This window comes from Pyxicephalus adspersus, chromosome 4 (genome assembly GCF_032062135.1).
Source record: "Pyxicephalus adspersus chromosome 4, UCB_Pads_2.0, whole genome shotgun sequence".
NCBI classification, from domain to species: Eukaryota; Metazoa; Chordata; class Amphibia; order Anura; family Pyxicephalidae; genus Pyxicephalus; species Pyxicephalus adspersus.
Window position 1 is genome coordinate 18,130,720 of NC_092861.1, and position 21,419 is coordinate 18,152,138.

The 21,419-nt window shown below is 37.9% G+C and overlaps 1 protein-coding gene across 1 annotated transcript in view; it reads left to right on the plus strand.

Moving 5' to 3' along the window:
* The window catches only part of SMC6 (structural maintenance of chromosomes 6), a 47,582-nt gene extending 27,031 nt beyond the window's left edge, over positions 1-20,551 (plus strand). Inside the window, exons 22-26 of the mRNA XM_072410087.1 lie at positions 2,429-2,554; positions 9,654-9,759; positions 12,981-13,133; positions 14,228-14,325; positions 19,550-20,551. Coding sequence (XP_072266188.1) covers positions 2,429-2,554; positions 9,654-9,759; positions 12,981-13,133; positions 14,228-14,325; positions 19,550-19,667 — 601 coding nt within the window. The 3' untranslated portion in view covers positions 19,668-20,551. The remainder of the gene's footprint in view (positions 1-2,428; positions 2,555-9,653; positions 9,760-12,980; positions 13,134-14,227; positions 14,326-19,549) is intronic.
* Positions 20,552-21,419: the final 868 nt, after the last annotated feature.

Below are 21,419 nucleotides of genomic sequence, written 5' to 3' on the forward strand. Positions count from 1 at the left end.
GATAGCAGAGAGAAGATTTGTTAGGAAACTTATACTTCAGTTTACTTTATAGCTTTCATGACCCCTACATAGTGAGAATTTGTGTAAACACAACCAATGAACTCCTGGTAAATATACTACTTAAACTGAGGGGATGTCATTTATACCTAAAGTGCAAACATATACCATATTTCCCCAGTCAGTATATTAAAGGACATGTACAACTACAGTGTTAGATAACTTATACTTCTAAACTTGCAAAAAATGTCAACAGTTAGAAATAATATTACAGTCATAGGAAAGTGAATACATTCTGTTGCTGTAGCAATACTTTTTTCCTTTTTGACATTTTCTCCCACATTCTTTATTATCCATATCATGTGCTGACTGCTGATGTGTTTTTTTTCTCGTCGTCCGACTACCGTCTGGCGGCTACATGGACGAAAATTGTTCGTAATGTGAGTGAAGGGGAGGGAGCGCATCGGGGTGCCGCTCCATCGTTCTCCCCCTCGTCTCTCCATAGAGCAGAACGACGCATGTACAGCTGTTGTTCATGCATCCTGCAGTCTTTTGTAGTTGAAAAGGATCATGAAAGACATTTATTGCACCTGTGTACTGTGTACCTGTGTAGCCTAAGCTGGCCATTGTATGGCATGAAAACTGATGAAAGTTGCATTCTGCAGTGATGGGTTTTCCTGTAATGTTAAATTGAGTTGATCATCCCCTCCAGTCTCAACACACTAGGCAACCTATAACCTCCCTGAATCCAGTAGGCTGCCATGCCAGGAGTTGATAGTCGTGGTATAAGGTCATACCTTTCTGTCTAATTTATTATTTGTTTGACTATTGTAGTGACAAAAAAAAACAAAAGTATTTTTACTCATGAATTTACATACATAGTGATTTTTTATTATAGTCAGTGGTAATACTAAACAAAGTTCAATATTAAGATTGTGCATACCCTTAATGGAAATAGACAGATTTCCCAGAACACTTCGTCTATTTGGCTTCCTCAGGGGAGGTAAAGCCATACATTTGATAAATGAATCTTTAGTCCACAGAAATAAAGTGATTGGAGAAACCTCCTAAACAGTGTGAATTAGTAGGTGCATAGGAAAAGAGAATGCAATACCACTATATATGTACATTCATAAGGTAAAATACTTTTGTTTCTTTTACCACTTCAAAACCCCTTCTGTGTATATTTTTTTTTTAAGAACATGTTCACGGGCTGGCACCAACAAACACTTACAAAGGGAAGGTCTTTCCTTATTTTACTCTTCGGTTTGGCTATTTGTCCATTTGCTATAGAAAATAAAATTTTCATCAGTGTTAGGATTTTGTAATCATTCAAGTCTTTAATGTATACAGTATTTTATCTATAAATGTGATTGATACTTGCTTATCTCTCAGCTTTTTTGTTACACTAATACGCAATGTTACTTCAGGGCTGCAATAAAGGGAAATTCAGCTTTCTGTTTTTAAAGTAGTGACTATTAAATTAAGTAAAAAAAACTCAAAAGCAAATGAAACAAAAGTTAAAAAATTACTTTTTAAAAACCTTGACATATTTTCAAATGCTTGATTTGTACTCTCCACAGTGCCTTTGTGTGCAAAACCAACAAACAGAATAGTTTTTTTTTCCCACTATAATGTTTTTTTAGATATGTAAAGAAAAATATGTTCTTTCACAGAAGTCTATGACTGTAAACATTAAAGAAAGGAACTCTGTCCAGTTTTATTTCTACAGAATATCACTGCTGTGAGGTTGTCCTTTCCAGACACAGCAGTATCTCTGTCTCTGGGATAATTAGACCTATGTACCGTGTCACTTCTAATTTATATGCCACAGCAGACTTTCTAAAGTGGGATTAATAGTCTGAGTGCCATTTGTGATGTGACAGACTGGAGGTGGAGTTGCTGAAAAGTTTTCCTGCAGTGGTTAATGATTGAATAGAATATGTTAAAGTTTTGCATTCTTCTGCACTGCTGTCCTAATCCCACAAGTATCTCAGTAGTGCCCTGCGGTCCCTATTTTTTTTTTTGGTACCGGATAGCAGAGAGAAGATTTGTTAGGAAACTTATACTTCAGTTTACTTTATAGCTTTCATGACCCCTACATAGTGAGAATTTGTGTAAACACAACCAATGAACTCCTGGTAAATATACTACTTAAACTGAGGGGATGTCATTTATACCTAAAGTGCAAACATATACCATATTTCCCCAGTCAGTATATTAAAGGACATGTACAACTACAGTGTTAGATAACTTATACTTCTAAACTTGCAAAAAATGTCAACAGTTAGAAATAATATTACAGTCATAGGAAAGTGAATACATTCTGTTGCTGTAGCAATACTTTTTTCCTTTTTGACATTTTCTCCCACATTCTTTATTATCCATATCATGTGCTGACTGCTGATGTGTTTTTTTTTCTATATTTCAGAGAATATCATGCCTCAAAAGAGAAATATCAGGAAATGGAAAGTAAAGTCAAAAATCTCAAGAAGTTTGTCAAACTGTTGGAAGACATAATGACGCAGCGATATAAGATGTACCAGCAATTCCTCAGGTAAGCCTACTATCATTTATTTTGCCTTTGCTGTTTTTTTACATGCCACATTATGGCGTACATTTTTTTTTTTTTGCACTAGGGCTGGCTATGTGCTTGCAGCCAGGACTGGCTAGAGTTATGGTTCATGGCCATACCACACTACATTACTTCAATATGAGTAGATGCCAGTAAACTGTTTGTAAAGAAAAGTTCTATGTTGTCTTTTAAAGCAATGATAACTAAACAAAAATGTTTTATGTCAAATTTTTCTATACATATTATAAAATCTGAACTGGCAAATCGCTAATTACTCAGATATGGCAGCTGTTTTATATGTCTGCAGATTTGTATTTCTGTTAATACAGTTCCAAAGTTACACCCCTGCTATACGACATAGGTGGATAACACCTTGTGTACTGTTGACTGAATTGGCAGTAAAGAGCAGCGGCTGACATACCGCTCATGCTGCTGCGCATTCTGCTTTCTTCTCCTGTGCATACCTGGGTGTCTGTAGAAGCAGTAGAAATAGTAGAAAAAGAAGAAAGAAAAGACAAGCTTTCTTTCCTTTTTCCACTGAATATTTCAGGCTGGGCATTCTGAGAACAACTCACTTTGAATAATTAGATCGCTTTACTTGGGTGAACTCACTACTCTGTCTGTAGAAACAAAACATGAAGATAATTCTTACCTCATCTCTTGAAAGTAGTGGATAAAAGGGGTTTTTTTTTATGAAACTTTTTATTGAAAAACTTTTTTACAAATACAACAAAAGGAACAAAACAAAAAGAACATGGACAAGAGCACAGCATACAGGAGTATTAGCAACATATTACCAAAACCATAAGGCATAAAGTAGGAACAAGTATATATACATATACATACACAAAAGCTACAAGAAAAAATAGCAATAGTGGAGTGCAAATAATGCAATGTGGTTTCCAGTAATAAACATGACAAACCAGTAAATTCCTGTATACAGGACATAACATCAAAAATGGGGAGGGAGGAAAAGGGAAAAGGGGATTCTGAGGCGATTTGCTATATAACAAAAGGAGGGGAGCAAAATAAGACCATCACATCTATAATTGAGCATATTAGTAATCCCATGGCTCCCAGACCTGTTCGAATTTAGTGACAGGGTTCCTGAGCAGGGCATTCCATCATAGGGCAGGGCATAAAGTATTCCATCATTCGGATATCCTGAATGCGGTCGTATAGTTCTTCTAAGGATGGAGGGGAGACAGACTTCCACTTAGTGGAGATCAGGGTACGGGCCGCTACTAAGATGTGTGTGGTGAGCTTGGATATGAGCTTGGTAGGACCTGTTAAGGTCAACCCTAGCAGGTGATGTAGAGGATCTAAAATAGATCAGCATTTGGTCACCTTCCCCAGTAGCTGGTTAACCTTATCCCAGTAACTTTGTATAATAGGGCAGAACCAAAAAATGTGTTCTAGTATCCCGCGGTAGGACCTACAGCGCTAACAAGTCAGATCAGCCTCTGGGAACAGCCTATGGAGCACGTCTGGGGTGTGATACCACCGGAATAAAATCTTATATAAATTTTCTTTATAAAGAGTACAAATGGAACTTTTATTTGCTGCCTCCCAGACGGCAGACCACTCCTCCCCATCAAGGGTGCGGCCCAAGACAGTTTCCCACTTGCACAGATGAAAGGGTTTTTTAGTTCTAAACATAACATCTATGAAAACAAAAATATTCCCTTAAATGGAACCCATTATCCATGGTTGTTTTGGGATGTACTGATTCATGTATATAATCATTTGATGATGAGGATAATGCTGCATTGTCATGGCTGCAGTATGTCGGAGTTCCAGTACCATAATTACTCATTTTATCCAGTCACATTCCACCAATTGTTTCCCAGGACAGACTAGAAAATAGGGTCTCCACGGAGGTGAGGAAGAAGCAGGGCTGTCCAAACAAGTGCCTGACTACGCTGCAAGTAGAAGGACCCCAGTTGCTTCTTCAGACTCCTGCCTGGACCCAGCGCTAAGCACGACTGTGCACTAAGTCCCGATCCTGCTGTCAGTAGTATGCTGCTGCTGCTCCAGGTATGGAATCTCCATTAGCAATGTCTCCAGACTCAGGCCAGGATAGGTCAGGTAACACCTATGTCAGAAAAAGCTGCTAAGAACAAAAAAGCAATCATTCCCAAAATGTCCAACAAGACAAAAGTTGATATAGAAAGGGTGACAATTTAATGAAAGATGGAAAAGCAATAATATGTTCATGCTTCATGAAGCCAAGCATGTTCTTATCAAAACATGAATAATGCAGGAGGATGGGGTGTGATATGGTGTCTCAGGGTGAAGGAAGGATCTATACTTATACTATGTATCTTTAGAAAAAGTTTGGCCCACCACTTAGCCTGTGTTTTAGATATCAGCCTCTTAGGTGATTTATGTTTGACACCCCTGATCTAGGGCATTACCTATCAAGATTGATGAGGATAAACTTCAGGAAGTAGAGAAGAGGGTACATGAGGGTGTCCTGCAAAGAAACCAAGATAGAGGATTAGTTGCAGGTTTAGTTCCACTTTGAAATTGAACATTATAGGGCTTTATTTTCTAAAAAAAATGTACATGGTGCAAATGTTGGCTTTAAGGCAGTTACTAAAGTGGTGGTGGTGTTTTGCCTCCTAACAGGTTGCTCCCTTCAAAAGATTATGTTTGTATGCTAACATAGTATTATTATTATTATTATTATTATAATTATTATAATACAGGATTTATATAGCGCCAACATATTACGCAGCGATGTACATTAAATAGGGGTTGCAAATGACAGACAGATACAGACAGTGACACGGGAGGAGGGGAGGACCCTGCCCTGTAGAGCTTACAATCTAGGAGGTGGGGGATAACATACAATAGGAGGGGGATATGTAGTGGTGGGAAGTAGTGACAGTTTCAAAAGACAGGAGAAGATGGGTAAGGCAAGTTTAAAAAGATGGGTTTTAAGTGTTCTTTTAAATGAACAGAACGTAGGAGCAAGCCGAATAGGTCGCGGAAGACCATTCCAGAGAGTCGGGGCAGCTCTAAAGAAGTCGTGGAGACGTGGGGTTGTTGGAGTTGTTGTGATGAGGATCGCAACTCTACTAACTTACAACATGAAGGCTGCTTCAATAAAGACAGGAAAAAGGCTTGTTACAGTAGTTTCCTATTTGTACAGAATTTTATTGCTATTCTGTTCAATAGGTTACCAAATTCAGGCTGCATCTAAGTTGGTCAGCAGTAAAGATGACATTTCTATGTTTGTCACAAGGGAGCCACAGTAAGTTTATGCTGCCCATGTCCTCAAAAAGGAGAAGAAAATTGTGAGTTCACAGCTCTTCTCCATTCCTTGTCTGCATATCTAATCTGTGCTGTGTGACCTGTATGAAAATGTCTGCATTATCTGCTTCTCTCAGGCTGCTTTGTATTCTATGTTTGTTAACCCTCTAAATGAATTGATCTGTAATAATGCTTGCAGCGTAATAAGTGACAGTGAATATCCTTACTGTAAGGGCAATGTGGAAAGGCAGCATCTGTATTCATGATATCATCGTTTGGTGAAAACTATCTAAGGGTGACATTACATTTCGTCATGGCCCAATGTCCATTTAATTGATGTAGCTGATATGTCCCGGCTAAGGCATTTGCAAATCTTAATACTTAACCTTGGATATTCTGCATGCCCAAGGACTTTATCCTCTCCTATTTGGAAAATAACAAAACTTTTTTTCATATAACGTATTAAACTTGAAAGTGCTTTTGAGGTCTTTATTTAATGCTAGTGTCTGTTAGCAATGTTAGAGGTTCAGAAATGGTTAGGGCCAACACCACATACTAGTGTTAATGTAAAAACAAGTGCTGGGTAATCCCCTTGCACACTGTCTCTCTATGGCCCCATATTTTCGGATTTAGATTGATAGCAGAATAGAGAGCATGTAAAGGACAGATATACCTTACCTATTGTCTGATAAAGGAGCTTTACCGGCGCTGAGCAGATTATACAATCTCTAGTAGGGCTTAGCTGAAAAGTTGGAACACTTAGGCTATGTACACATGTGCAATATTTGTTGTTGGAAAGGATCTTTCACGATCCTTTCCAACGACAAGGGACTGCACGATGCATGAACGAGCGCTGTACATATAGCACCATTCAGCTCTATGGAGAGGGGAGGGGGAGACTGACGGAGCAGCTCTCCCCTTCACTTCTATTACGATCGTTGTCGTCCATTGTCCGTGGATCCGCTAGGACAGTCATTCGGATGATGGACAATGAGATCTGTAAACACATAAGATTCTCATACGATATCAGCCCTGAGCCGATTATCAGCTGGGAACAATTGCATGTCTGTACCTAGCCTTATGTCTTAATTAAAAGAGTGCTGCAGAAAACCTGATATAACACTATGAACCTTTTGTTCAATATCTGCCACCCAGCAATCTTTGCAGATCTCTAGGTCAGTGTTTCCCATCCAAGGTTCCCCCAGAGGTTGCTTGAGCAATTTGCACCTCTTAGGTCAGTTTAAGTGACACCAATGATCATTTTTCCCAGGGGGTGATTCCTAATTGCCAGCAATGTGAGAGACAATCTTCCTACTGACCACTCGCTAATATGTGATGTGATCTTTGAATTTTATAGCAGGGGTTCACATAAGATCTGGAAGTTATTTCAAGGGCTCCCTTTTTTAAAAAAAAAGGTTTGGAAAGACTGCTCTAGATTATTATACTTTTTTCAGGTTCATCTGAAAGCCTTTGTAAATTAGCCTCTTTACTTTTTATTTCCAGGGTCAGTATTATTCCTAACACATCCCTTTCAATTAATTGTGCATATTCTGGGTATATCGGTGCAGAGGATTATCATGTGACAGAACCACTTGCCAAAGCACAAATCTCCTGGTTAGGTTTTCATCCAATACAGATGCCATGCTTCTTCTGAATTATCTGAAGACCTATCCTGGATTTAGTTAGATCCATTACAGTAATTGAAGTTGTCAATTTATTAGACCCAGTCTGCAGCAGACTTTGCAACCATTTGGTAATAACTAAAAAAGTAGGTATGAGCGGTGTGTGGGGTTGCCAAATGCCAAATTATGAGGGTTACAATTATTATTATTATTATTACTACACAGGATGTATATAGCGCCAACATATTACCCAGCTCTTTATAAAGTCCATAGTCATGTCACTAGCTGTCCCTCAAAGGGGCTCACAATCTAATGTCCTTACCTCAGTCATATGTCATTACCACAGTCTAAGGTCAATTTGAGGAGAAGCCAATTACCCTAACTGCATGTTTTTGGGATGTGGGAGGAAATCCATGCAAACACAGCGAGAATCTGCAAACTCCATGCAGATAGTGTCCTGGCTAAGATTCGAACCTGGGAACTAGCGCTACAAAGGCCAGAGTGCTAACCACTGAGCCACTTTGCTGCCCTACAATTAAACAACTTATACAATCGCTACATAGTTGTATTTGATTAGATTCAGACTGTGGAGACATTGAGTGAGCACTGCTACCACTGTAATACTTACAGGGTAGATTCCCAGCCATATAAAAGGGTGAATATACAGCTGGTTTTGGCCCTGTATCTCCTTGTACAATGGGTATTGTGGGACAGAGAGATTATCTGGCCACCCTTATATGACACATTGAAGGTCAGCACCACCTCAATATGATGTTTGGAGCTTTTGCACCCTAAATGTACAATTCATTGTTATTTGTCCGTTTTGCTAGCTATGTAAATACTATGTCTCACTTTACCTTGTTTTATCTTCTCTTCGCCCGGTGCCCCCCCCCTATAATTGTTCTTCTGTTCCCCAACCCCTGTAATAATATTTCTCTACCCTCTTCCTACTGTTCCAAGTTACTAGTTGTTTAAGCTACAAAGATTGTTTTGTATGATGATTTCTTAATATACTAAAATTTATTAAAGAAGTTAAAATTGAAAAAAATATATATTTTTAGTTGCCTGGCTGGTATGATGACCCATTGGCACCAGTTCTTTGAGTCACTGACCCTTTTGAAATATGAATATCAGAAAACACAGAGAAAATAGACTGCTTGATCAATATTTTTATTCCTTATCACTGACTTCTGAAACCAAGCATGACAGCTCTATGATGGAAAATACAGCCTAAAAGTTATCTCACCTGCTGCTGAATGAAACAAAATGGATACAAAGTAACAATGTTCCTTTGATATGAGTATGTCCCTCTATGGAAGCTGAACTGTGAGTCAAATAAGTTTTGTTTGCAGGAGAAGTTGCTACAGCCACTATTTACACAGAAACTCTTGCAGTTGTCTCATACAGATAGGTATTGCTGACAAGTGCTTGAAGTGCACATGTAAACTGCCTTAAAAAGGAAGTAAACTCAAACCTCAACCTATTAAAAAAAAAAAATACACTTTCCTTCAATCCCGCAGAGCAATTGATCAGTCTGGAGGTCTCTTCCATCGGGTCCCACGTCGTCACAGCATCCGTCTTCGGGGCAGCACGCCGGGCGCCGCCATCTCCTCCCAGGGGCTTCTTACTTACTACATCACCCGACACCCGACGCCTAGGCAATCGAGAACTAGGGGGTGGTGCTGCACCCTTTTATAAAAAAAAAAAAAAAAAAAAACAGAATTTTTTCCTTTCCTAAAAGGGTTGTCTACCCTTTTATGTAGAGTGAAAATTCTGAGTTTAGGTATTAAATACATGTTGTGGAGGCATAAGTGAAGTCTAAGATAACTTAAATATACAGTAGTGAAAACAGCAAGTGGCTAAATAGCTTTCTGATTGCATTAGTAGCTCACAGATTGCATTTACCTGTTGCCTGAAATTTCTGTCTAAAGTAAACTGACATTTTCGATCACACCGTTCATTATTAGCTCACTGATTGCCTTCATTTATTTCCTGGAATTGCTCCATAACCTGTGCCTGGCAATCACCTAATTTTCCGCACTTTTAAAACAATGGGTTGCAAATGAATTGATTGCCAACAAGTGGATAAATAATAGCCCAGTAATGTGAGTTGGTAATAAAAGAACATTTGCATGCTGTTGTAAACTTGTCTTCATTCTAATGCAGTGGGTTTATTTTCTATTCACTCTCTTTTTGTCCAGGTATCTCAGTTTGCGATGCAAGTTTTACTTTGACTCCCTACTCTCTCAGCGAGCCTACTCTGGGAAAATCTCATTCGACCACAAGAATGAAACACTCTCCATTACCGTAAGTGTGTCATCAGGGCTGTGCAACTTGAGGGATACATTTTTATACAAAAAGAACCTTTCTGAAATTTAGGAAACATTAACTTACCTAACAGTGTTCTCCCCACCCCCTTTTAGTTGGGCACACCACCCTGAACTTTTCAGTAACCACCCGGCTCTCTTTGGGTGGTTACTGATAACTTGGGTCGCAATACAGGGGCTGCCATCCACCTACAGGTATCAAACATTCATGTCCTGTACAGTGTATGAAGTTGCAGTTTAGTGAGATCTACCACTAGGGGTCCTCGCAGATAATGCAATGAAATAATGTCCTGTGATCTGATTACTATTGATGTGTGTCCCTATACAGGGTAATAAGGACATAGTAAATGTATTATGATAATTGTGAACTAAATTCTATCATAACACTTGTTTAACACTCTTCTAGCGTTTTAATTCTAGGCCTAAAATTCTTAGGCATAACTCACTGAAATATATCCAATATTTAATAAACTTATTAATAAACTTTAAACACAAAAATCTGTAAAAAAAAAAATAAAAAAATAAAAACATTGTTAAACATGTAATATAACTGTACTGTAGCTTGTGTAATATATATATAATATAATTGTAAATTATATGAAGATTTCTTTGTATTGGACTCAATACAGTTATTTTGTATTGAATCCAATACAAAATAATTTGAGTTTCCCGACGATTCTCCCGCCCGCACCGACGTCACCGAGAAGCCCCGGATATCGTCTCTCCACACGTCGGCTGAAGATTGAAGAGGAAGGACGTGTCTCCAGGACCAGCGGGTTAGCAAGTGAAATGCACCCAGAGTCACACCCGGGATTACTGCAAGGGGGGGGGGAGGGGGGGTTAAGATTCAGGTTCCTATTTTTTTGAGTTTTTCCAAAATCAAAAAAATTTATATTATATTAATAAAATAATAGTCGAAATGATTGTGTAAGCTTGATTTAAAATCTGTACAACCACTCTAGTAATCCATGCTGGCCCAGCTTTATAGCTTCAATACTTCATGCAGCCACAGTGCAACAAGAATAAAAAACTGGGAACATAGGAGCTTACTAACTAGACAATACAAGACAATGTTATACTCATTGCTGTTTCTCCCGGGTCTCGGGTCTTTAGCACCGCAGTGCCGGTTCTTAAAGGACCACCAGCGCCTGCACATTTGACAGCTGGGGACAGTGAGCAGTACTAGTACCTCTCACTGTCACCCCTATTCATTCTGTTTGGGGCTGCCACTGAGAAAAACTAGATGGTTCTGTTTTTCCAAGGTCACCTATATTCCTTGGCACCCTAAAGGAGCACATGTGAGAAAGGGAGTGATTGCACAGGGGGCACTCACTTTCAAATGACTGGTTATACTGTTTTGGATTACCTAATAGGCTCCTCATTGCAGCTCATTGATAGTAAGACATGGAATAAATTGTGTTGTCTCCTACTTTTGTCTGAGGTTTCTGTCTTTAGATGCAAATGGTATGTCTCCTGAATAGGGTGGGAGGTATCGTTTTTTGCATGAAAGTAGAACCTTGCTTTAAATTTAAAGCCTCATTTCACCTCTATGTATACGTTTATAGTCATGGCTTCCCTGGTTGCAGGATTGATAATCCCCAGGCTAATCTGTGAGTTTTATTTAGCACCTTTTGGCTGCTTCTTGCTTTAATTTGCTACTGAAGATATGTATGTCTGCTCTAGTGAAAGCCTTTTTTGTGTAAACTGCTGCTATGTATAATAAAACATATATGCATACTTGTATATGCATTGTATTGTATACAATTGTCAGGATTTGCTGCTTGAGCTTATACCTACATAATTTACTTCAAAAGTAATGCTGTAGAGCTTTGCCTTACTCTGAAGGCGTCCTAAACTTAATGGAATCAGCCAAAGTTGTATAGTCCGGACAGTAGTTGCTGGTAGCAAGCCTCAAACAGACTTCCAAATGATTATCAGCCATGGTGGAACGCTATTTTGACTTAATAACTCTTGTGCGTAGTAGAATTTATTTTGAAAGGCAGGGCTCCGCAATCTATTCGCATTGCTTTTGCGATCTACCAGTAGATCACAATCTGCCTGTTGGGCACCCGTGCTGTAGAGTGTGAGAGTTTTCTTTTTGTTTATTTAGGAAATAAGTATTCAACATACAGAATATTTACATACAATATTATAACATAGGTGTTGGAGTAAACAAATTATATTAAAAAAAGAAAAATTATTTATAATTGGAGTTGACTATATGATATGGTAACATTTTAGGGGAGGAAGAAAAAAATCATTCATACAAGGTTTCAAATCACTAAGTCTTGTTTAACAAAAAACTGGGGGTTCATTATTAAGCAGGGGATATGCATACCATGTAGTTTGTTCAGAGGTGGAGATCATTTTTTGTTTAATTTTCAACGGGAGATTTAGTGACCCATGTTTCTTTATCCAAAGATGCCTCCGTCCATTCCATCTGAAAGACGTACCATAGCTTTTCCAGAAACAAGGCAAGAGTAGGCGGATTAGGGCTGTGAGAGTTTTATGTATATTTATATACACCTTGTACATGACATTCATATGTAGTGGTGCGGTTTATAATATTTCTCTACACTAAATTCCCGGGTCTTTAGCATGACATGCTGATGTAGTTCGGTATAGTAGTCTGATGTATATATATTTTGTGTAAAACAGTTTCTGCAATGATCTCTACCAATCTACTGTTCAGCAGAGGCCTCATCCATGGCATTGATTTTAGAGTATTGATTGTCAGTATATATTTTTACTTTACGTGACTCTATTCATGGTAATCCTGTGCGACATAGTACTGCTGCTATTATGTAGAAGCCTTTGTGTAGATACAGGGAGATATTTTATGCTGTAAAGGTGTCTGGGTATAATGCAATGTCTTCATGTGTTCATGCTACACTGCGTATCCTGTGCTTTAAATTATATGCAGGAGAATGTGGTGTCATTAGTTGTACAAGCCTTATATAGGGAATGCTGATGAAATGATACTGAAACAGAGGTTACATACATACATACATACATACATACATACATAATACATACATTCACCACCCTATAGGCCCTGTACATGGAATCTTCGATAGTAACTCCAGTCAAAGCATCACCCCTGACATTTAGATTAATGGGAATGCCTGGCAGCATACATGTAAGTCTACACTGTATTAAACTTTCACATTATGTCACTAAAGTGTCTTTTCTCCCTTGTAGGTCCAGCCTGGTGAAGGAAACAAAGCTTCAATATCCGACATGAGGTCTCTTTCTGGAGGGGAACGATCTTTCTCAACTGTTTGCTTCGTACTTTCTCTGTGGTCAATTGCTGAATCACCTTTCCGGTGTCTGGATGAATTTGATGTATATATGGTAATGTCTTTCTATTTTTTTCATATTTTTTATGATGTATTGCACTGATGTTAGTAGTCCAAAAATTCAGGTTTCTCCTAACTACTTGTTTGACAATACTGTGCCTTTGCTTCATTGAAAGCCCAACAAATGTTGTCAGCTCTACCTGCTAGACTGCAGAAGTCTGCAATCTCTTTTTTTCCTTTTTCCTTCTTCACATGCATACAATAATTTCTTTCCCAGAAGAGCGCCTTGAAACCCAAGAGCCCGCCCACACTGTGTATAGAAAAAGGGTTCTTGGGAGCTAAAGTTATAGGGGGTAATAATATTATTAATATTTATATTATTCTTAAAAAACAGTATTTATATAGCGCCAACATATTACACAGTGATTTACATTTAATAGTGGTCGCAAGTGACAATGATGGGATGAGAGGATGCCTACATCAGTAAGAAAGTTTTACACACTGTTGAGGTCATAGAGAATATTAAAAACAATTTCTGACTACAAGAACACAGTAAATGTGAAAATTACATGCCCTAGAATGGAACAGGCAGGTTTGGGGCTAACTTTATATAGTGCCTGGATCTCACATAACATAATTTATTTTCTAAGACTCCACTCTTCATCCTATACAGTAAATTTTATAGAATCTGCCTCTAGCACTATTTAGCACCTTCAAAGAAACTTGTACTAGGAGAAGTACAACAAACGCTCTTATTGACCTACTTCTGAAAATCTAGTATAAAGCCAAACTTTTACAAACACCTAACCTTCATATCTTAAGTGTTGTGTCACACAGGCACACAGCCCTACTAGAAAAGAATAGGGCCTTCCCCAAACTGTTTTCACATTAAGCAATCAGATTCTGTTGTGCTTTTCCTTTGCAATTTCCATACATCTCTGTTAAGTCCTGTGTCGTGACTCTAAATTATGTCTACCATCTGTTAAAGTCATAGTATTTTTTATCACCTCGCATTCCTTTCTTTGGGTAGTAGCACCATGTTATTGAAAAAGTTAAATCCTCTGTAAATCCCTGTGCAGTGTAATGTTTTAGAAAGAAATGTGTTTATCTCTTATGTTCTCAGTCTCTTTCTTATATTGTGCCTTGCAGGACATGGTAAATAGGCGGATATCCATGGATATGATACTTACGATGGCAGATTCCCAGAGATTTCGCCAGTTTATCCTTTTAACCCCACAACATATGAGGTAACCTGTTTATTTAGTATTTACAATAGACAAATTTGCTAAAGAAAATATTTAGCTGTTGTAGCTGGGAACAGGGTCGTTCACATTACAGCTATACCCTGTGTTTTCTTAAACATATATGCATTTAGCAGGCCATTCATACAGAACTCTGGTGCAAGCTACACTTCTAAAAGTGTAACACATGGCTGTGCTTTAGTAAGGTGTGTTTGGGGTGGTATTAGGTATAAATGGCAACCCAGTGCACCAACATGTCATGTACATTGCCACACATTCCTGCACTAGTGGGAAAAAGTCTCTAAAATTTACTTTTCATTAGGTTATGACTTTGAAAGAATGTATTCATGACATCAGTATATCATTATATATCATAATCAGTATATCATTATACAACAGTATTATTTTCCAAAAACGTGCGTCCTTTTGTCAATACTGTGGTTGTAAACCTAAATGCTGTTTTCTCAAATGAAGGTTGGGAAATTTTGCACATTCTCATAAGAGTTCAGTGTGTATAACAAAAAAAAAATATCCCTAAGTACCCTGATTCTAGGCTGTTATCCAGAATATGTGACCTTTTCTTTCTCTTTCTGTGATCTAAAAAGCCCAGTCAGCATTTCCTTGATTTGCAGTGACAGGAGGATCTCAAATCAAACTCTGTTACCCATACTATCGGGCAATGCTGCTGGTGATGTTGAGAGTTTAGGAGTGTTTTACTGACAGTGGCCCCTTGTGTGATTGCAATTATTGGCAGAACTAAATGATACTGCCCTTAGCTAGATATGTGCTACTAAGCTGCCCTTAGTAGTATGTTGCCACAGCAGACTAAAATAAGTTTACACCCTGGCATGGTCAGCAACTATTTCTTATACAATGCAAGGTAAAACAAGGAAAAAATAGTCACCTACATTTTAAAAAATGTAATTATGATTGATTTAATTATGATGATAATGTGTTTGATGTTTTTGTGTGTGTTTATGTACTCTCTAAAAAGCAATACTTAGGCTAAGATCATCATTAGTCTATTTCAGGAAAAAGTAGACATCAAAAGTAGTTTGATGTGGTAGAATAACACATAGAAATGTGTGCATGTTCCTACATCCTGTGTCAGGCATTTTAAGCCATTCTCTCTACTCCTCACCAAGCCATTGAGCATTAAAGTAGATAATGTGCCCTTTACTCATGGCCAATACAAGCTGCCTTAACGGGAAGCCAGAATCTGATTTGATAACACTCTATGCTTTGGGGCTGCTTTAATAAAGCATGAACTTTGAAAAAGAACCACAGTTTCGCTAGGCGACCAGATTCTTAATGGATGTCCTGGCATGAGAGCTGTGCTTCAAGCTTTCTGAGGAATATTCCAGTTCCACCGCCTTTACATAGCGACTGCAGTCTGTCATTGTTTCACTTCCTGCTTGTATAGGCAGCTGTGATCTGGGTAAGAAAAACCTGGGTGAAAAAATAGCTAGACCTAAAAAAAAAAAAAGGAAAAACAGGGGGAAATGCAGTTCTTCAGGCTGACCAACAATAAATAAATTGCCAAGAAAAGGGATTTCACACTTATGTATAAAATACAGGGGAGCTTTTCTATTTGTGCACTACATGTACCTTGCTCAATAAGGTAAGGTGAGCTTGGTGAATTGTCAGTTTTACAACACCACAGAAGACAGTGGTGCTTTCTTAACATTTAATAATATTATCATGCAGTAGATTGTGAATTGTGGTGTGTCAATACAAGGCATACAGTGTGTGATACAGTAGTAATAAGTGGTAAACTGCATAGGTACAGTGAAGAAGATACCAGATGAAGATGTGACCAAGTGCGTAGTTAAAGGTGGAAAAATTTGAAGGTGCCTACTCCATGCAGGGCTTCATTACAGAAGTAATCCACCATTGTCCCTTTGCTTTTTCCTTTTTACTTTTTACTGTATAAAGAAAGTATGGTTGTCACTTTCCAGGTATTTACTAAGATCTTCAGCACTCCAGAAAAGATTTTAGGAAGTCTGCCTGACTATAGAGCTCTTCCACAAGAATTGGGGTAATTGAAATAGCAGTGATCAGGCGTGACTTCACTCAACCAAATCTTTTTTTCATTTTGTGTCATTCTAAAGAAAGGTAGAATAGATTTTTTTTACAAACCTTACACTAGACAGAACCAAACACAGAGCAGGTCTAAAGTAAATCCAATGATACTTCCATACCGTAGACTAGCGGTTGACAAACACAAATCACAGATGACGTAGCTGCTTCTGTGCTTCTCATCTGAGTTATTGCTTGTGGCAGAAACCACCACACAAGCTTTTTGAGATATCAGAGTTCCTGCAGGTTTCCAACACTCTGACAAGCAGTTTGTTACACAAGGTGCCAGAGGGAACGTGCCCAAGAGCAGCTGCCAATTGCTATCTACACTGTACAGAAAGAGAAAATGATGTAAAAAAATGTCCATAATACATATGAGATAGGAGCCCTCCCCTTTTAACAATATACATGTGTAGACATGTGAAATAATGAAAATAAAAAACGTGCACACGGGAGCTAAAGAACGGACTGGTTATATAAACGTCAGGATCAGCTTTCTTGGAGTCTTGACTGGTTAAACTGATCTATTCCAGATGCAATGATCTGTAATTATAGTGGACTGCAAATGTTAAACAATATGAACACAAAATAAAATATTGGACAAAAGAGCAGCGCATATTCACACAGCATGCAGTTGTGTTACAATGCACCAACTGTTCCCTATCTCTGATTTAGGATATACCGGTATATTGAAATCAAAAGTTCTGCATGACCGCCAGGGGGCGCACATATTCTATTATAGGTGCCCCCTTCCTCAGGGTGCTGTTGGCAAGTTAAGCTTTTAGAGAATATCTGAGAGGGATCCTGAATGCTTAACAAACATCCTGAAAATAAGGTGCAAACCCCCACAAGACTGGAAACACCCTTACATCAGCTCTGTTACTGCTCCCTTAGAAGTAGTTAGAATGGCTAATAACCATAGAGACTGCAGAGTGCATCTCCATCACTTCTTGGGTGCGAAAAAAGCTGCTTTCCCACGTGTGTACATTACTTTACCATTAACAATACAAACTTATGTAGTTGTATGCAGTTTAAATGTTGACTTCAGTCTTGTGTGAGGCCTTAATGATGTTGGAGGAAGTGTGAGTAATGGTCTGTATTTATCATCAGTTGTTTAAACTGTTAAAGTGGACCCGAACACAAAGGGCTCTATTTATAAATGATTTCCTTGTCAATCCCTCAGAAATTCAGACAGATGGTCGTATCTATCTACTCTGCTTTATTCAGTTCCTAATAAAACAATGACTCATTCTGCCACTCAATGACCAGTCAGCAAAAGTGCACAGCTGTCACAATAGGATATAAACTGTAAATAAATTAATATTATGAGAGAATTGTCGGGAGACTACTTTATAAATAAAGCCCAAAGTTTTTCTTTCCTTCATAGTTATACATCTGCTGTGTGAGATAACCTAAAGATTGCCAGTTTAACCAGGTTTGAGGGGAAATTTGGGAATGTCACTACTGTACTTTTCACGGTTCTCCTTGCTGGAGATGAAGTTATACTTAAGAATCTGCAGTGGAAGGATGTTCCTGCTTAGTTCATTCTCTGAGTCTGTTCTCTCTTTTTCCTATTATTTCTTAAAAATCCCCTTACTAGTGATCAGATCAGGGGGGTAGCAACTATGATATGAAAACACAGTAAATCAGTAATAGTCCTTTGCCCTCGGCTTACCTTTTAATGGCACAGATTTCACTTTAATAATCAGGTCTGTTCTGTTTTTCATACATTTTACAGTAATATTGTGTTCACTTTGAGAATAACATTATAAATCAATGTTTTAATGAGTATCCTTGGGTAAGTAATCCAGAGCTCAGTTCTCCAGGGATGGCAGTTCTTAATTCTTTGTGTAGTTTCTTAATTATTCTTGACATGACCCATTTTTATGTGCTGTTGAGTAGCAGCTGGTTCAGAACAGGAATTCCCTTCTTGTCTGTCTTTTTTCCTGCATAGAGAGGCAAAGACACGACTGTACTTTGGTTTTAGGTAACACCACAAATGGATTAAGGATTTTCTTGCTAGCATTTGTCCACTTTTTGCCCCGTCTGTCCTTCTTTCTTTTTCTAAAGCCAATAAGTAGACCTGACAGCAAAATATTGTTGTGAGGCTAAGGCTGTGTACACACGTTCAATAAATGTCATTGAAAAGGATCTTTTGCGATCCTTTCCAACGACAAAAGACTGAAGGATGCCATTCTGCTGTATGCAGAGGGGAGAGGGAGAACGGCGGTGCAGCACCCCACTGTGCTCTCTCCCCTTTTTTTTCGATAGTTTGTCATCTGTGGATGGATCCGTGAATGACGAGTGTGTGATACACACGCCAGGTTCTCATCCAATATCAGCCCTGAGGTGATTATGAGACAAGAATCATCTGACGTGTGTACGTAGCCTAACTCAGTCGTTTTTTTCTGTTATGTTGATGATAAGTTAAAAAAAGAGTTTTGATAATGACATCAACACTACACCTGCTGTGCCAGAAAATGGCAATGATTCATAGATCCTGAAAAAAGAAAATAACTAGGTGTTTCAATAGTGGCACACAAATGGTTACCATTTTATGTTCCACTTTTTCCTTAAAAAAGTTAATTTGGTTTGCCAGGTTTATTGGGTGTTGTAGGGGTATTGAATTATAAGCAGCCATTTGAGTCAGAGTATTGTGAAAGGTTCTGTGTACTTTCTAAAGTGCTCTATAATATTGATGTTGTAATAAAATGAAGAATAATGTTAGCAAATGGGTTGCCGAAGACACAATGGCAAAAGTATATCTGTGCATTTCAGGGGGAGAGCAATGGTAGCCCCTATATTGCTGTTGGAAGGTTTAAAAAGTTGCTTACATCATTTTACAAGCATTAATCCTTCTTGCTTTGTTAGCTTTGTTCATGAAGATGAAGAGAGCCATTGAAGTCATTAGAAAAATGGTGGAGTGCTATTACAGAACCTAAAAAGAAGAGGACAGTGGTACTGAAACAAAACTACAGCTTCTGAAACATAATATCACTGCCTTTTTTGCCTTGCAGCCACATAGTACAACAGTATATACTTGATCAATGTTGTAGACTGGTTTTTCAGTACACACACACAAGCATTGGGTAACCATTGTTTAATAATAATAATAATAATAATAATTGTGTTGTCTCATTTTTCTTTGCAGCTCCCTCCCTTCTAGCAATCTCATCCGAATTCTACGAATGCAAGATCCTGAACGAGGACAGACCACGTTGCCTTTTGTGCCAATGAGCCAAGAAGATGAAGAAGAAATGGAAAATTAAATACTCCATTGTCCTCCATAAAGAGCATATCTGAGTAAAGGGAGAAGGTGGCAGTCAGTTGTGATGCTGCTTATTTAGTTTTCTTTTAAAGTAAACCCATCATAAACTTAGAAAATTTAAAATGACCACAGTATAAAAAGCCACTAGCAGAAAAGCTGTGATTTTCATATTTTCCCGTTCCTTTCTTTATCTCTAGATCCAGAAATTGTGTATACATTATTTATACATTTATATAGACTTTTTCACTGGAAGTAATGTTCTTTTTTTTCTATATTTTTTAATGCTCAAGTTTTTGTTGGTTTTTACTTAAATGCACTGTGCAATAAAATGGACTGGAGCATCTAATTTACCACTGTTTGGTAGGTCATGCTGGTTCCAGCTCCTATTGTAAAATTGTGTCTGTACTAAAATCCACAGAGATGTGCATGACAAAGATACCTTCTCAGCAAACTCCTCCCCATGTTGTTGGGAATATACATATACCAGTGCTATGCCCTTTGCCTTATACTGATAACCAGGCCTTGGCATTGACACTTGCTTAGTTGGATCTACAGTTATTCAAATGGTAGCCCACAAAAGCTTCAATTTGCATAGCTTATTCAGTAGTGCATTCTGCACCTTTTCAATGTTAGAGCCCAAGTCTGAGGCTGTGGGCTTTGTTATGCATATCTCATTTTTTTATGTTTGTTCTTGTATCTTCTTGTTAATATAACAGAACATATATTATTTTTTCCCTGTACCTTTCTTACTCTGATCTGTACATATTTAGGCTATTTTATATGTTCTTGGTTTTGTTGTAATCTTTAAGAATGCTGACAGCTTTCAAAGGTTTAAAGTTGAAAAACTGTTCAAGCTGATGTTTTATAGTAAAGTTATTTTATTAATTAAGTTGTATTTGAATGTATTTGTAGCGTGACCATCATCACATAGAATCTGCAGCATGATAAGGGTAAGTACCGAAATGGAATTCTAGTTGGCTCTTTATTGGGTTTTATATGCCTGGGCTCACAGTACTCTTGTATCGTATCATACTGGGCACTGCTCAGTTCAAGAATAAAGATCACCTACAACTAATGTGGAGGAAGGGCACTATGACAAAGCCGGACTGGTATATGGAATATTATTAAAAAAGGCATGCATCTTTTTTTAATACCTTTGCTTGGGGTTCAAAAACATTTTAAGCAATTACAGGTGACATGTTGAGGCGTTACATTACAAAAAGTATGCAGATAGTAATGTCAGGTTGATGTCTTTAATACAAGGGCTGTTTGACAAATAGCAAGCCTAACATAAATAATAAAAATATTTGTAAAAACTCTGTAAAATAATAAAATATAAAGCCTTAGATAAAATTTGACCAAAAAATATAAGTATACCTATTATATATTTTTTTTAAACAAGTGTAAAAATTGTATGTTGGTAACTTTTGGATGGAGAAAATTGAGCACAGAGCGGTCATCAAATTCCTTCACTTGAAGGGCCTAAACACAAAGGAAATCCGAGAAGTGTTAAAAGATGATTCTCCTTCTTATTCCACTGTCAAAAGATGTGTTGTCAAGATCAAACAAGGTCGAAAAAGCCTTTGTGATGAGAAAGGCCTGGAGCAACCAAACTTGTCACAATCCAAGAAATGATTGACAGAATTCACAATATTGTCCTCCAAAACAGGAGACTGACCATCAGAAGCATTGCTAAGAGTGTGGGGATTTCAAATGAAAGAGTTTACCACATTCTTACTGAAGAAATTGGAAT